Source organism: Sinocyclocheilus grahami, unplaced genomic scaffold (genome assembly GCF_001515645.1).
Source record: "Sinocyclocheilus grahami isolate Dianchi unplaced genomic scaffold, SAMN03320097.WGS_v1.1 scaffold1017.1, whole genome shotgun sequence".
Lineage (NCBI taxonomy): Eukaryota > Metazoa > Chordata > Actinopteri > Cypriniformes > Cyprinidae > Sinocyclocheilus > Sinocyclocheilus grahami.
This window is the reverse complement of record NW_015506196.1, coordinates 42,638-59,891: the sequence shown is the minus strand read 5'-3', so window position 1 is coordinate 59,891 and position 17,254 is coordinate 42,638. Positions and strand designations below refer to the sequence as shown.

Sequence of the window (17,254 nt, the reverse complement as noted above, 5' to 3'; positions counted from 1 at the left end):
GGGTTTTTGTTAAATGTGAGCCAAAATCATCACAATTAAAAGAACCAAAGACTTAAACTACTTCAGTCTGTGTGCATTGCATTTATTTAATACACGAGTTTCACAATTTGAGTTGAATTACTGAAATAAATGAACTTTTCCACGACATTCTAATTTATTGAGATGCACCTGTATATATACAGTATATGTATATGTGTGTGTGTGGTGTTATTTCAATATTTATATCTTGAGAAGTGTTTCTCACATTACTTTCATAATGACTTTGTATGTAGCAGTTATGGTCGCTGTCCTTCAATCTCATTTGAAACCATTATGGATTGAAATCTTTGTTCATTGTTGTAAGCAGGTAAAGAAACTCACCACCCCCTTTCTAAATGTTCTCTAAAGAGTTGTCATGCAGTATGGGGAGGAAGAAAGATCTTTCTGAAGATAAAATTGGTTGTGATAATTGGGGTTGTGATATATGACCATGATATGAGAAATTTTATTTCATGATATATATATATATATATATATATATATATAATATATATATCCAGTGGTGTAGTGGTGCCTGGAGGAGTGGGTATACTCTTAATTTATGCCCCCATTTTTTTAAACGGCCAATCAACGGCCTGTGTTATAAACAGTGACATGTAAGAGTCAAGACTAGTCTCGCATATTTAGTTCAACAATAGTATTTCCACATTTTCACTTTCTGTAACTTCTGCTACTTGACTTACTGGAGTAAGGATCATTATGAAATTAATATTAGCCACAAAAGGTGCAGATTTTGCAATATAATTAACATGTAAAAAATTATATAGATTGCAACAATTAACATTTTGTCAGTACCTCTAGTAGACAAGCTATTTTGTTTAGTTATCTATAGGAGAATCATGATCTCTATCCGATACCAAAAAACAATTGTGATTAATTTATCCAGAATTGTGCAGCTCTACTCCTATGTTTACGGTCTACCTGACTGTACCCATTCAGAATCTAAAAAACACCTTCAGGCTTCAGCAATGTCCATTATAAAACACTCGTGCTTTTAAGCCAAATACACACTGAAAATAATAATTCTAGACCTGACTAAGCAATCTCTGATGAAACCGGTCGGGTTTTCTCTGTAGCTGTTTTAAACTTAGGCTACTGTTTGAAGGCATTCGTTTACTGGATCCTTGGACTGAAAAGTTTACCGGTTTAAAAAATCTGATCGCAAAAACATGCTTCTTTTCCAGCCTGGTCTCATGTTTATACATAGGTATTAATATGTAACATTTACAAGCACAAAACATACACTTTTATACGTTTTTAGTCATGCTAAAACGTACAATTTAGACGTATTTCAACGTTTAAAACGTACAAATCGCTACGTATATTTAGCTAAAAAACGTAAAAATATTTACGTATCTTTTATATCATTTAGATATTCGTATCAATGCATTATCATTTTATCAATAAACGATTTCGATTTTTAGACCCCTTAACCTAACTTACCCCAAACCTATACCTACCCATTTTATAGCGATATATAAAGGATATAAAACGCAAATGATCGAAATACACAGGAAAATAAAACTTTTAGTAACAATATAGCATTCAAATATATTTATAGTCGCTAATTCCACTCCTACCTATAAGCCTAAACATTTCTGTACAGTATAACTGTCACGAATGCAGGCGAGAGCCAATGAGCGTTCGATTATCCTGCCGTAAAACCTGTAATTTGAAGCGGCAACATTTGAATTTGTAAAGAGCGCGTCAGTCAGCACGGGCTTTGCTGCTCACGGTCACTGGACTCGCTGCTTGGGATGGAGAAGCAAGCAGATCGCCAAAAAAAGGCTTGGATTTGGGTCTGTTCCTCGCAGTCGTATGGATTCAGAAGATTTAGAGTACAGCGCACTAATAAAATTGTTTAATTTCGCAATTATGTTGCGTTTTTGGTGTATTTTATAGTTCTATTGTCAGTCACAGCATGTCAGAGAAAATGCCTTTTGTGGCGCATGACAATCAAAGTAAACATTATATGACAAGTAAAGGTTAAACAAGTGAAGTTGTGTTTAACATTATGTAGGCATATTTTTGGAAACGAGCTGGCAGCAGAAATCACAACAAAACGAAATGTTATAATTTCATAAGTAAACAATTTAATAATGCAATTGAAAACAAGTTAATTCATATGACAACTAAAAACTAATAAAATTAATGCCGCAATTTCAATATTCATAAGGATTCATTTTTAGGTGTCGTCAATACGTAAGTATTTGTACGTTTTAGTGCCTGTAAAAACGTAAATGTACGTTTTATAGAACCACATTTTACGTAAAATACTTACGAATTATCATGAGATCACGTTGTCTTTTCCTTTTTAAGGTATTGTTTTCATTATGATGTACTGATTCAAATTAGTAGTCAATAATTAAATGTTATTTTATCACTCTTCGCGTCTCCCCTGACATGCACTCACGCCCCAGACCGACTCCGCTTGCATTCACGTGATTTGTCGAAATGAGAGATGGGCGCGGGCGCAATTATCAATCAAATTTAAAGGGAAGTCGGTGCATCCTGACTTTACTGGTCTTTACTGGGTATGTTTAGGGAATATTGGCATTTATTTACATGTGATTTGATTAGCTAGTCATGGTGGACTGTCATGATTTTGGCTAATGCAGGACACTAATGAATATGATTAACATTAATGAGACATTCAGGTATTTAATTAGCCTGCTGTCCATTTAAGACCGAATGAATGTAATATACTGACACATATATCCGGTTTTCACCCACCTGTTTACATTCATTTAAGCCATAACCGACTGTATTATGTGTGATACTCCACATGATGGAGATTTTGACAGCTGTGTGTGTATTTTACAACTAAGGTGCAGGCAGAACTGGGATCGCGCGGGCACGCAGCCGAGAGCGAGTGATTCCACCTATTTATCCCGCCTTCACTAACTGCAAGTTAATCGATAACGAATTGTGATTGGATGGTAATTTTGTCCTACGACAAGCTTAGTTCCCTTTCGTGGAACTTCGAACTGCGTCCTCTAGGGGTCGCTATGGGGAACGCCTCATCGTGACCCGTGTCTGAAGCCTACATTGAAAAACATCAACTTGTTTGGCCGGCGACAGCCATGACGTCTCTACCGTCGCAACTAGTACAAAAAAGGCGCCGGTAGCGCACATCATCACTTTCTTCGTCTTCACTGACCGTTCTGTTTGAAGCGTGCATTCCAAAAGCAAAGTAAGAGCATTTTCTTTTCCTACTATGGCGAGCACTAGCGGAGCGTTTAGAAAGTGTGTACATCCGTGTCAGCGGTTTCTGACACCCGATGATTCACACGAGCTATGCGTTGTTTGTTTGGGCGAGGAGCACAGCCGTCTAAGTCCAGGACAGGGGCAACTCCCATAGCGATATGGTGTAGTTGGTACTTAGTGGCTCACCATGGTTCTGGCTTGCACTCCCCTCAGCATGGCGGCGTGGGTATACCGTTCCCCATAGCGACCCCTAGAGGACGCAGTTCGAAGTTCCACGAAAGGGAACGTCTCGGGTTACTTATGTAACCATGGTTCCCTGAGGGGAACGAGACACTGCGTTCTCTAGTTTTTTGTGCCATGCTGCGGACACAAGCTTCAGACGAAGAAGTGATGATGTGCGCTACCAGCGCCTATTTTGTACTAGTTGCGACGGTAGTGACGTCATGGCTGTCGCCGGCCAAACAAGTTGGTGTTTTTCAATGTAGGCTTCAGACATGGGTCAAGACGAGGCATTCCCCATAGCGACCCCTAGAGGACACAGTGTCTCGTTCCCCTCAGGGAACCATGGTTACATAAGTAACCCGAGACGTTACCTTTGATTAGGCTGTTCCCGCATGACAGAACACTTCTACTACTTGCTCTGATCACCCAGTCGTAAAGAAATTTGGAAATACGGGACAAAACATGATTTTTTAAAAACAAGTAAAATAAAAACAAACAAAAAAAACAGCAACTAAAAATAGAGCTGAAATACAGGACTGTCCTGGGAAAAACGGGACATCTGGTCACCCTACGTTTTACAGAAAACTTAATTTAAATTGCAGTAATATTTCAAAATATTATTGTTTTTTTTAAGCAGTTTTGACCAAATAAAGGATGCAGCCTTGGTGAGACCAAAAAAAATTAATTGCTAATTTAGGTCGCATTTAGGTGAGTTATTTAATCAATTCACCTAAATGAACTCCCAGTAATTTTGTTGATGAGATTAACACTGTTTAAACATTATTTTTTGCTATATCAGTGGTTGATGCTAGCATTCATAAAATTATATTTCAGACTGGCTAATGTGTTTAAACAAGAATTTAATTTAATAATTTGATGTATTTTGGATTATTTTCAGAGTGTAAAATTATATATATATATATATATATATATATATGTCCACATTTAGAATATTTGGTTTGCTGTAGCTCACAGCAGGCATGACAGTGATGTAAACTGTCGTAAGGAGAGGGCCAGTGGCATGCCCCTCACCCTCATGTATGGAGACATTTGGTTGTCAAAGCCCTGGAGAAACTTCTTCTCTATCTTTGATGTGCACTGATATGTCCTGGCTGCCTCTTCCGTCTGTGTCCTGTTCTAGACTCCACCAGTGTACTACATACTAATCATAATAGACACTTCCAGCTCAAGGACATATAAATCACATGCGGATCATTACTGAAATTTCTGTAGCTTGAGCTGCCAGTTTGTCAATATTTATAACCCCGGCTCAAGCTCTTTATTTAATTCTGCGTATATCTCTGTTTAAAATCATTGGTGGTGATGCATCCCATAGCAATGCCGCCGTATGGTTTAAAAAGTTAGTTTTGAAAAAACGTTACTGGAGTCTCAACAGATTAGCCTGTGGCTCCCATAGCCTGCAGTTGATACAACTGTCGAGAGAATAGAGCTAGAACCTGTGACAAGCCTCCTCAGGGCACAAAATCCAAATACACACACTCATTTCAGCCCCCACTAACATTTGGATAGGGAGCTTGTGCGGCTAGGGGTGTTCAGATTGAATTAGAATTGATTACATGTTCTTTTTCCCCTGAGTTGTGCCACAAAAGGACTAGCGTTATGCATTAGAATCAATTCAAGAAAATAGGGTACATGTGATTTCCCTCCTGCCAAGTCTGTGTCAGCTGATGTGCTGGTGTATTTAATGTCCCTTTGCTGCTAGCTGGAGATAGCAGTCATCTAGCTCTTCAGATTATAAATGCAGAGCTGAATGCAGCAGAGTCTAATGCGCTCTCCTGAAAGAGATGGCGCTGCATGGTGTACCGCGGAGGGTCACGTAGGAGCTGACTCCGGCTGTCTCTGCAGATAAGACACAATGTATGAAGCATAACGATATCCTTGGCACATTTGCAACAACACATACATTCATCCATAAAAACATACAATATATAAAGGATTTTGCATAGTACAAACCTCAGGAATGGCAAATATACTCATCATTGTTTTAAAGGTCAGAAATACCCTCTCTGCATTATGAATGAGTGCTGAGAGATTAGTCTTCATGGCTCCATATGTACAGTATTCATCAAGTCATATGTCATTTACAAACCTTCATGTATGAAATAAGAGTTTGTGTAATGCAGTGTACTCAAAGAATGCAGCTCAGACACCCGGATCATGTTTTATCTATTCATTTGTGATTGCATTAAAACTATGTTGAACTAACGAGGAATCAGTTGCTAATTCAAAGAAGGCGCTGAGGTTGAATGGAGTTTGAGTGGGATTTAGATGAGGGTAATGGCCAATTAAATGTTGCTATACATGTTTGCCTGTCACCCCACACAGGATTGATCCGTCTCCGCTCCAGCCCATCTCCTAGACTTCAGGGACTAAAGTACATCCTGAACGTAACGGCAACAGATGATAACGCCTCCAGTGGGCCGCAGTCACTCTCCGCCATTGCCCAGGTCATTGTAGGAGTAGACGATGTGAACAACAACAAACCTGTGTTTGAAAAGGTACTGTGCATATTAAAAATCAGTCTATTATCTATCTCTATGCATATCTGTTTATTTACAGTGTAATTATCTATTCTCTTTAACTCTCACATTAGCTCTGTTCCAAAACATCTACTACTTTTATAATATATATATATATATATATATATATATATATATATATATATATATATATATATATATATATATATATATATATATACACACACACACAAGTAGTAGATGTTTTGGAACAAAGCTAATGTGAGAGTTAAAGAAAATTGATAATTACACTGTAAATAAACAGACATCGCATATAATGCTTCACTTAGTTATTACACTTTTAAAAAAAAATTTATTTAAACATTTAAAGTCTTTATTTGTACGTTTTCTGAGAGGTCTACCTTCTTTGTTTTAGAAAGTTGCGTTTGTCCATCGGAAGCAAAGCACTTGCATCTGACGTTTTGGTTTCGATTTTGAAAGTAGCATGCAGGAATGAGAATATAAAGTGCAGGAGTTGATTGATGTTAAAAGAGTTAAGAGCGAAAATAATCTTACGCTGACTGACAAAGATGCCTCTCAGACAGCGTGCGGTCCCAATACACAGAATTACAATATTTCAAAATATCTGTCTTGGTGAGTCTTTGCACAAACAATCTGTTATGTCTTAACTGAACATTTGGTTAAATGTTGAGGAAAAACATCTGATGTGTAACATTATATTAGATTTGTGCATTACGTAGGTCTTAATATATCCTATAGACTGTCTGTCTCATTAATGTTAATCAAACAATAAAAGAAAAGGAATCACTCAGTGGTCTTGATTTAACTACTTTATTTGTAATGAATACAATAGACTAGTAATTTTTACATTTGATTCTGTTTATTTGTATCTTTGTTCTTGTTTTTAATAACAAAGATAAAATAACAAAAATAACTATCATGATAAATACAGTAATTATTATTAATAAAAGAATTGCAGGAAAAGATGCATCGTGATGCACCGAGAATAGTTTAATAGTCGGATGATCACCACCTGAATCGTAATCTAATCTAATTGTGAGCCAAGTGAAGATACACACCTCTAGTCGTAATATCTTCTGTGATGGGACAAAACATCCTGTACTGGGCATTGTGGTATCATGGAAAAAATAAAGTTAAACATACATTTTTCCTTTATATATATATATGGGTTTTAACTTGGTGTGTCAAATTTGGTGGTACAGTATTACCAGAGATTTTAAGGTATGGTTGTTAGGTGATTTTGTTTTGGAACCTGCAGAAAACTTTAACTAGATTTTTCTCAAAATTGATTTTGCTGACTCTATTGACTTCAAACACTGGCCAGTTGCATAACCTACTTAGACTAGTCTTAAAAGTTAGTCATACCATTTTTTTTTCTTCAAGACAAGTCATAACTTTCATTTCATTCAAATTTCAGTTACATAAAATGGTATATTGGTCTAATTTGAATCTGAAAAGTGAGACTGATTACAGTTACGGGGCTGACGAGACGTGAGACGTGCGGATCCATCTGCATGCTTTTATTTAAGAGAAGTGGTCATAACAGGCATGGGTCAAACAATGGCAAACAGGTATATGGCGGGCAAGACACAAGAATAATCCTAGGGCTAACGTAGGTCAACGATCGGTGAACATAATCAAAAGGGCGACACTAGAGGGATAAATCCAGGTACACAGGCAAAGATCAGAAACCGAGAAAACAGACAAGGCTAGGCTAGGCTAGGCTAGGCTAGGCTAGGAAACTAAGCAGGCTCCGTAATGTAGCTATCACAACTAACGATATGCGCATACAATACTCGGCAGTTAGAAAGGAGTGAGATTGAGTGTTAAATAGTGAGTGAGTGATATGAAACAGCTGTGTGCAATCAGTGCTGTGTGCAATCAGTGTAATGAATGATGGGATATGTAGTCCAGGGTGATATGCAACAGTGTGTGGTGCGAGAGTCAATTAAATGGAAAGAGTGACCTCTGATGGCTAGCAGACGGAAGTTCATGGACCGGATACGTAACAATTACCACTTGGTTAACTCCTAGTCAGTCAAACTAGCTCTTAAGACACAGTCTTAATATTGTAAGTTTATGCAACTGTCCCTTGGTGCAGCTCAGTCTTTTTTTTCTTTTTTTTTTTGGTCCGATTCCAAAAAAATCAGGTATCATTTGAAGGGTTTTTTTTAATAGAGAGTATGAAAATAACAATAACTCATTTTTGAAAATGTGCTCATTGTGGCTCATTTTGCCAGCACGGGTCTCACATATACAGTGGAGATCAAAATTAGAGAACAGCTACAATTTCCTACATTTCAAGGTCACTGCTTAGTCCTATTTGAACTTATCCTAACATGAGTAGAAGGGCAGTTTTTTTTAAGCATATTTCATAAATTAATTGTATTCTGAAGCACAGTATATATATATATAATTTATGGTGTTGGTGTTTTTTTTTATTTACCATAATTTTATGTTATTTCTGAATGTTATAAAATAAATGCAGATAAGTACTGAATATATATATTTCTAATTCCTGAATAACTTTATACACTGTATATATTCAGACTTATAACTACATATTCAAATATAATAATTTAATGTTTGGCCTATGTACATTATTTTTATTAGGTGCCTTAGAATGCAAAATAATAGCCTTCCTTTTGAACAACCTTTGCATCAACAGCCACCTATGATGACTTCGAATGCTGTTTCTCTAGGTCTAAAAGATTTGGAACAGAGCATTTGTCTTCCCTTATTCTCTCATATATTCTTGCTCTGTATTTTGTCTCTTTTTTTCTCATGAGATATTATTAGCAAAGCAACCTGGGCTGCTGCTTGATCAGCTGTAGACTTTTAATTAAGTGTTTGAAATATGTGCTGAATCATTATGGGTCTGCTTGCTTCCTGATGTCTCCAGTAAATATGGGCTGAGTGCAACACTGAAGATATTTGGAGGGTCTTAATCTCCCCAGGCTGCATGGTGAGGTGAGGAGATGCTTGGCCGTGGGCCGATGTTTAGTACTTAAAAACTTATTTTCAGGTCTGTGGAGTATTTTGTTTGAGTTTCTCTTGGCAGGGTGTGAAGCAAATTAGCATCCACTGAGATGCAAGACATCTCTTTAGTTTTTCAGCCAGCACGGGGAAGCCAAAGTGGCAGGTCTTGCTCCGCTGAAAGACCTCAGAGCCAGACTTCTCAAAATAAAATAAATAAAGCATTCATGCCACTGATCATCCTTAGATATTTTAACCCCATTCTGTTTTTGCACTCATTCTATTCTTTGCACGCTTTCTATTTATCTTTTTCCTTCCACTCTAGCTTCCTAGAATACCTTCATCCATACTTTTTAAGTGAGAAAAAGGGGTTGTTACTAAGAAGTAAAGTTCTTTGTTGTTTTTTATAAAGCTCCCACCTGAACCTTATGCCATTTCCCCCATCATATCTGTGTTCTGGAATACCAAACCGTTCCCGTGGATGTGTGAACATGGATCTCCACTGAGAAGTTCTCTTACTTGTAGGCCCACGGCATGTGTGTTTTACTGCCAGGTTTCTGGAGGTCTGTGAGTCAAGTCAAGTCAAGTCACCTTTATTTATATAGCGCTTTTAACAATACAGATTGTGACAAAGCAACTGAACAGCATTAATTAGGAAAATAGTGTCAATAATGCAAAATGACAATAGTAAACACTCATTTTTCAGTTAAAGACAGTTCATCATTGAATTCAGTGAGGTCAACATCCAGCTCAGTTTAAATAATATCTTTGCAATCAAGTCAACGATATCGCTGGAAATGAAGTGCCCCCAACTAAGCAAGCCAGAGGCGACAGCGGCAAGGAACCAAAACTCCAGCGGGGACAGAATGGAGAAAAAACCTTGGGAGAAACCAGGCTCAGTCGGGGGGCCAGTTCTCCGGAGATGGACTCAACAAGGGGTTCCATGCTTGATGTTTGCACGGCCAACCTTATGGGATTTCACATTCACCTGACTGATTGAACAACACAGAGTTTGCGGCCGCTTTTAGCTAGCTGCAGGATGAAAGAGACCATCACAGAAAGAACTGGGTCTCTTGTTATTAATTAGGTGTCAGATGTGGCCATCAAAGGGGAAGTTGGTGGACCGATTTGGGAATTGTCACCATGTATTTTAAAGGGATTTATATACTGTATTTGTTTTCCCAGAGTCTCAACTAACCTCAGCTATCTTAAGCTGAGCAAACTAATGATGAAGGGGAGGCAGCGCTTTCTTTTCTTTTTTTTTTTTATTACGCACACGTGCAAGGATGAAGAATGTGTGTGGGTGGTGGAGCATGGCTGAATTATCCAGGCTTATTCCAGACGTCTCCACAGATTCAGTGGGATGGAATTGATTCAAGGGCACTTCAATTATAAAACAGAGATGAATCTCAACAGAACCAAAGAGATAAGGATTAATACGCCTCCTCAAACATTCTTTGTACCATCAGTGTGCGTCCAGTCCACAGTGTTTACTGCTTTTCTTATTCATCTCTATTTCTATCTTTCAATCGCTCCAATTCTGTTACTTTAAATTACTTGCTATTTAGTAATGGTTCACTTCTGCTGCCCTTACAGTATCAGCTCCTTGGCATTTTTTGTCATTAGCACACTTACAGTATGTCTTGCACAGATAGTCTAATCAGTGAAATTATGTTCATTAATTTAATAAATCAATCAATAAAGTTTTGCTTTTATTTGGTTTTGTGTTTTGTTTTGTTTTTGAGTGATCCAATCACTAGTGGTAAATGCAGCTGTCTTGTTTTGTTTTAGTTTTTTTGTTTGGTGCTACATTATGTGCTGCTTTAAAAGTAATTTGCCATTGAATTTAATGTTTAAAACATTGTTCCTGCTTTTATTCAGTTTTGTTGTGTTTTGTAAACAGTGGCCCTCGGAGATCCTGTTCACAAGCTTTGATTAAAGTTGCATTGGAGACCAATATTAGCAGGTGTAAACAATAATGTGTTTCAGCTGACCGCTTGTGATCTGATCACCCAAGACAGATCCTAATACAAGTGTAAAGACCCTTATAAGAAAGTTTGGTTTACTATACATCTTCCTTTTCCTTCTCTGTTTTTCCCTCTTACAGTGTGCTGAGTATAAAGACAAGTCATCAGTTCTGGAAAATAAGCCAGCGGGAACATTTGTGCTGCAGGTCCATGCAGATGATGCTGATGAAGGAGCCAATGGAAAAGTCACATATGGTTTTATGCATAAAGACAGCACTGTTCCTGCCTTCAGCATTGATCCAGAAACAGGTAACGATTCATGTGCACATTTTCAATGAGTTTATTCCTGGTTCAATGTATACTCAATTACTGTACTGAGAGCATAAAAGTAAATGTCTCCATTTTTTTCCAAAATAATCAGATGTCATTGAGATAACAGTCACAGGATTCGAAACGGAACATTTTTCTAACACAACCTTTTTAATGTCTCATTAAGCACTTTCTTATAATGTCATGCAGTCACTGTTGACTCTCTCTCTCTCTCTCTCTCTCTCTCTCTCTCTCGCAATGAAATGTAAGCCTTGAAGTATTTTCACGAATTCAAACTTGAGTTTAACTCACTTTAATCATAGCCTTTCAAAATGTGCTCTTTCAAAAGAGAAAAGACAGCATTTAAATGTGTTGTCTCAAGCCCTCTTTTTAAAGAAATGGAATGCTTTATGAAATGTAACTGTTCATTGGACATCAATCAGTGTGTCTTTTATAGAGGAGAATAAAGAGAGAAAATAGGAATGGAGAGAAAATTGACAGAGATTTGACACTCTGTACAAAAATTAAGGAATATTTCGCACAAATCTGCTGTGCATCTAAATGATGTTGTTTTCGTGGTTTCAAACGATCATTTCATTCCTTTTTATACAAGATTAAATAGGGATGTAACCTTACTGTGGGTTACAACAAAATTATATTATCTGTTGTACTGTGAATTTATATGTATTAGAATCTGGTGAATGTTGCTTAACTATCAGTGAACAGAAGCTCAGTGGTAACAGAGGTACTTTTTCAGGTGTTATCGTAACTGCTATGACGTTTGATCGGGAGAGGCAGAGAGAGTATGCAGTAACAGTGACGGCCACGGACCAAGCGGCGGACCCCCTCATAGGCATCTGCCAGCTCAACATTCTTATCCTCGACGAGAATGACAACAGCCCCAAATTTGAGAACCTGCGCTACGAATGTGAGCAATGATCACCTTCTTTTTAACATCTTTCATGTTTCATACCTGTTGAGTTGTACATTGCTAAGAAATATAGGCACTAAGTGTTGTTAAATATCCATGCTGTTCTAAGCTGCTTTACAAAGTTTCCTAACCAGGTGCTATGCTGGACAATTTCAACAACAACCAATTTGTCTGTCCACATCACACATTAAAATGAGGCAAGATGTGACAGTCAATCATAAAACACAACCAATCAGAACAGTTGTCTCGCAACACTTTGCAGCTGAAGAGTGTAAAACTAAAACATGTCTTACATGTTCATGACATCCATGAAGCTTATGCAGAATAGATGCTTTTTATGATTTTCCATTTGGTGCTTGAGGGATTTATCATACAGTATCTGGGCCTAGTTGCATAAACACAGCCACCAAACTTAAAAGATCCAAAAAGTTAATCCATATGAATCGAACAGATTAATCCAAATCTTGTGAAAAGATACGACCACTTTATATGATGAACAGATTTCATTTAGGATTTTATTTGCATGTAAACACATGCATAAAGCATATATGATAAACAGCAAAACTTAGTCTATTTTTAATTGGTGAACCGATTGCTGAACAAACTTCTGTCAGCTGGTCAAACAGCATGATCTTTCTGATAAAGCTGGTTAGTGGAGAAAGTCATTTTCCTCACACATGCCTAATACTACATCACAGAACTATATATCAAACTGATTTTGAAATTAATTTATTTTGGTTAAGATTTATCGAAGTATCCAATTTCAAAGATAGGATCAGAGGATGTGACAGTTATCAAAGCTTTGTCGTCTAATTATGCACCAGCAGAACAGTGTTTCAAGTGCAATAATCGGAGTCTTGCTACTAACAGACTTCTTACGTGAGGACACCATGATCGGGACCAGTTTTCTGCGAGTGGCTGCACATGATGATGATTACAGCACTTACGCGGCCATCACTTACTCCATGTCCGAGGAGCAGCCGGAGTATCTACGAGTGAATCCACTCACTGGCTGGATCTACGTAAACCAGCCAATCTCGCAGGTCAGTCCTGCTCCAAACAACCAACTTGGGCTTATTTTGAACTGTGTGTTAGTCCTGATAGTTGAAATCGTGAGTTCACCTGTATGTGTGGGTGCTCCGTGCAGTCAAGACGTTGCATTTTAAAAAGTAAGTTTCAGACTTGAACTTTCTCAGGAATAGTTTCCAACAGAATGATTCATCATTAATCCCTCATAGAGTCAGGAGTTCGAGGTGTTTGTAAACGGATCCAAAATTACGTTTGCAACATGAATATTGCATAGTTCTTGTGTGAAGTTTTAAGTGTGAATGATTTAGCAGGTCCACAACTGTTTCTCACAGCACTCCGCTCAGATGATTGATTTGGTGGTAACAAGATCTTTTACAGATTCTGCTTGTTTTTGTGAAGTTGATGAGATAAATAACGTCGCACAGAAGTACAAAAGACTTATTTAAGCATTAATAGTGATTACTGATGGGGTGATTGTTTGTGTGTGAGTAGGTGTTTAGGTTTGAAAGACACTGATATCGGACCACCTTTGACAAGAGACCTTTGTAAAACTGTTGCTATGACTACCAAGGTCTTGTGTCGGCTGGTGTATATGGTGAGGCTTTGTGTGTCCGTGTTTGAGCATTTGTATATGTTCTTTGTGCGATTACAGAGGGTGGGCGAAAATTGTTTAGCTGTCATTTCGCATCATTCGACATGCAGATACGAAGCTGAATGCAGTGAACACAGACAGCTTCGGTGATTTTGCTGATAAGCACAGGCACCTGCAGTGAGATGACAATGATTACAGTGCTGTATCTATCTGTTGTGTTGATGCACTTGACACAGTTCCATTTAAAGGTCATCCTTGGTGTTGCCGGGATTTTAAATTTTGTTGATGCCAAGAACCCCCAAATATGATTATATTCTTTGTGGAGGACCAGCCTCTTAAAAATTTTTTAAAAAGGAGTAGGCCTATTTTCACATTTATACTGTAAAAAGTAAGTGTTCTATTTTAAAGAGAGATGTAATATAGAAATAGTAATTTAATAAAATATGAACTACTGTTATTTATGATATTGTGTGTGTGTGTGCATTTTGTATGCAGATTTATTAGTATTCTGTTAAAAATTGGAATAAAATAACTGCAATTAATCTCATTTTTGTTTTATGCACTCTTTGAAACATTCATATTATCAAATTATTTCAATGTGTTAATTTTGTTAAAAATATATATTTTTAATAACTTAAGCTAATATGCCAAATTTGACATCCCTAAAATATTTTGTAAAAACTGTTTTCCTTCTTTTCTCATATTCAAATATTTCACCCTGGGCTCTGGTTTGAATAAAATTATTAGGGGTGTGCCCGAAGCCTAATACCTTATTCGGAAAGGCACGGATAATGGCTTCAAAAACGAATAACAGATAATTAATTCTGCCCGAATATTCGGCTGAGGATGCAGCACAGTCTGGTGTTTGCTAGATTCACAGGTGAGCCAGGGGATCAGTGCCATATTTTACTCAAACCTCTAAATTCACACAATAATGAGTGTGTGAAGTGAATGAATGTACACTTTATGAATGAAAAGAGCGCAATTGCTGTTGCCACTCCATGCATCTCAGAGCTTCAATCAGAGCTTGGCAAGAGTAGGCCTTATATTGCCTAAAATAATACATCATACACGTTCTACTATTTGTGTATATATAAAAGGCAATGATTGAATAAGCACAGCGCGCTCGCCAATCAAACAGCCGCGTTGCCGGATACAGATACATTTTCTTCTAGGCCTACATGTTTGCTTTTATATGTTTTGCTGGTTTGCGGCCCATGCACATTTGTTTAGTGAAGTTAAAAAAAAGACTCGTTTAAAGAGTTCTGCAAAATGAAAACGTGCACCTTGAATGCATTCAGTCGTGTTCAAATGATCACTAAATATTTGTCATGAAATCTTCCTACTTGTATTATAAATTTATTTTTTAGAAATTATTAATTTTATATTTTAGAACACTGAATAGAGCAAATAGTCGAAACACAAATATTTTTTCCATACTATGTTCTCTTTACATAGCAGGAACCGGTGAGTCAAAGGAAAACATGTTGTTTTACATAAACCTCTAAAATTACAACGCAGTAACAAGTGTGTGAAGTAACTAAATGAGTTGAATAAAATAGCAGTGTTGCAGCTGCCTTTTTCCATGCATTTCCTCGAACTCACGTTGCTTGAAGCACAACCGCACTACATCTCGAAGCACTGCCTATACAAGGAAATCGGCTCCGACTATTAGAAGATAAATAATTGTTATAATCATAAAAAAATATATTATTTTAGTTAAACAGTGCATATTTGTTCAGTGATAACTATGAAAAATATGGGCTGTAAAACCATAAACATAACGATCAAATATAACTGTACGGAGTTCTGGTTCAAGCTCTGCCTACTTCCAGTTTTATCCAAATACAGGTACCGTACAGATACAAATCATTTTGTGATTGTTACAGATACAAGTACTGGCTTCGCTGCACACCCCTAAAAATTATAGTCTTAAATTGTATTTGACGTCTCGATAATTGTGTTTGACTGTTTCCAGAGGACCTACATCAGCAGGCAGATCATCGCTACAGATGGAGGGAATCAGAGCAGTTCAGTCGAGCTGGCAGTCACCATCACTAACGTGAAGAACCAGCCTCCACAGTGGGAGAAGGACACGTATGAGGTCGTCATACCTGAAAACACTGTCAGAGACACTCCAGTTGTGGTATGCACTTAACCTAACGCTAAACACTTATAAACTACTAGATCTACAAATATGTGAATTATGTAGATTTATGCCTGTATGCCTGCTGCACTTAATAACAGGATCAGAGTCATGCAGGGTAACAAACAGTGACTGTCAGTGACTCCACAGATATTCAGATATTCAGGATGATTTCACCAATACTAAATATACTGTGAATGAAGGACCAAAACCAAGAGGCAAAACAAACATACAGCTTCTGCTAAGTGATTTATTACTTGGGCCTTTGAAGCACACCTGTGAGGCACTCCATTAATAATGACCATGTCTTTCATGTGTGCATTGAAAGAATGCTATGATGGATGTGGATAAGTTTTAATTCCAAAATATGGTTCTGGGTATTCCTTGAGGGGCTTTAGTTCCCAGACACTGTCGACTTTACTGTCATGTAGCCTACTGGCAGTTATGACTGACAGTCTGTGCTTTCTGCTCGACCACACAGATTCTTCATACTGCCTGTCACAAGTCCACAAGTACACAAAGGCACGCACACACATACACATACACATACACATGCCATTTAAAATAATTGTAAGATTCTCTAAGCTCCAGTCCCCACTTCAAGCATTTCAGTAGCCCTGCCATGAATCATCTGATCCTTCGTTTCAAATTTTAAGGACGTTGTTTTGTTACAGTCACTATTTTGGAAGTCAGCCAATCGCTGAATCACTGGATAATTTATGGACATTTATTTTTTTTATTTTTTTTCATTCGATTACAAATGCACTGAAAGCATTAATTAGCAGAATTTCCTGGAATACATTAATTTCCATTAAGACCATTATTAATGCAGATGAGCATTTCATGAAGAACAGCATAAATAAACAGGGCAAGGAGGAACAAAGGGCAGAAAAAAGGAAAATGAATAAAAATACAAAAATAGAGAACTGCACAGAGATAGCTCTTGCTGTTCTCCTTCTAACTGATCTTGTGTTAAATGGTGTTTGTGTTGTTCTTGGTATTAATCTGATCCGTAGTGGTGATATCCTTACAGTTGCCCCATTAACAGAGATTCACAGATGTTATATTTAAAGACAGAGACTCAATTCTCTTAGGACAGAAAGAGAAGTATTTGATGGTGAACATGGTCAACTTGTGTCTTGCTTATTGCTTATCATATGTGTATATATATATTTTTAGAACACTGAATAGAGCAAATAGTCGAAACACAAATATTTTTTCCATACTATGTTCTCTTTACATAGCAGGAACCGGTGAGTCAAAGGAAAACATGTTGTTTTACATAAACCTCTAAAATTACAACGCAGTAACAAG

General features: G+C 37.3%; 1 protein-coding gene across 1 annotated transcript in view; it reads left to right on the top strand.

Annotated features, from left to right (window-relative positions):
* Nucleotides 1-17,254, top strand: part of LOC107565684 (neural-cadherin-like) — a 222,178-nt gene that overhangs the window by 174,505 nt on the left and 30,419 nt on the right. Inside the window, exons 8-12 of the mRNA XM_016250944.1 lie at nt 5,815-5,987; nt 11,074-11,242; nt 12,000-12,170; nt 13,044-13,216; nt 15,773-15,940. Coding sequence (XP_016106430.1) covers nt 5,815-5,987; nt 11,074-11,242; nt 12,000-12,170; nt 13,044-13,216; nt 15,773-15,940 — 854 coding nt within the window. The remainder of the gene's footprint in view (nt 1-5,814; nt 5,988-11,073; nt 11,243-11,999; nt 12,171-13,043; nt 13,217-15,772; nt 15,941-17,254) is intronic.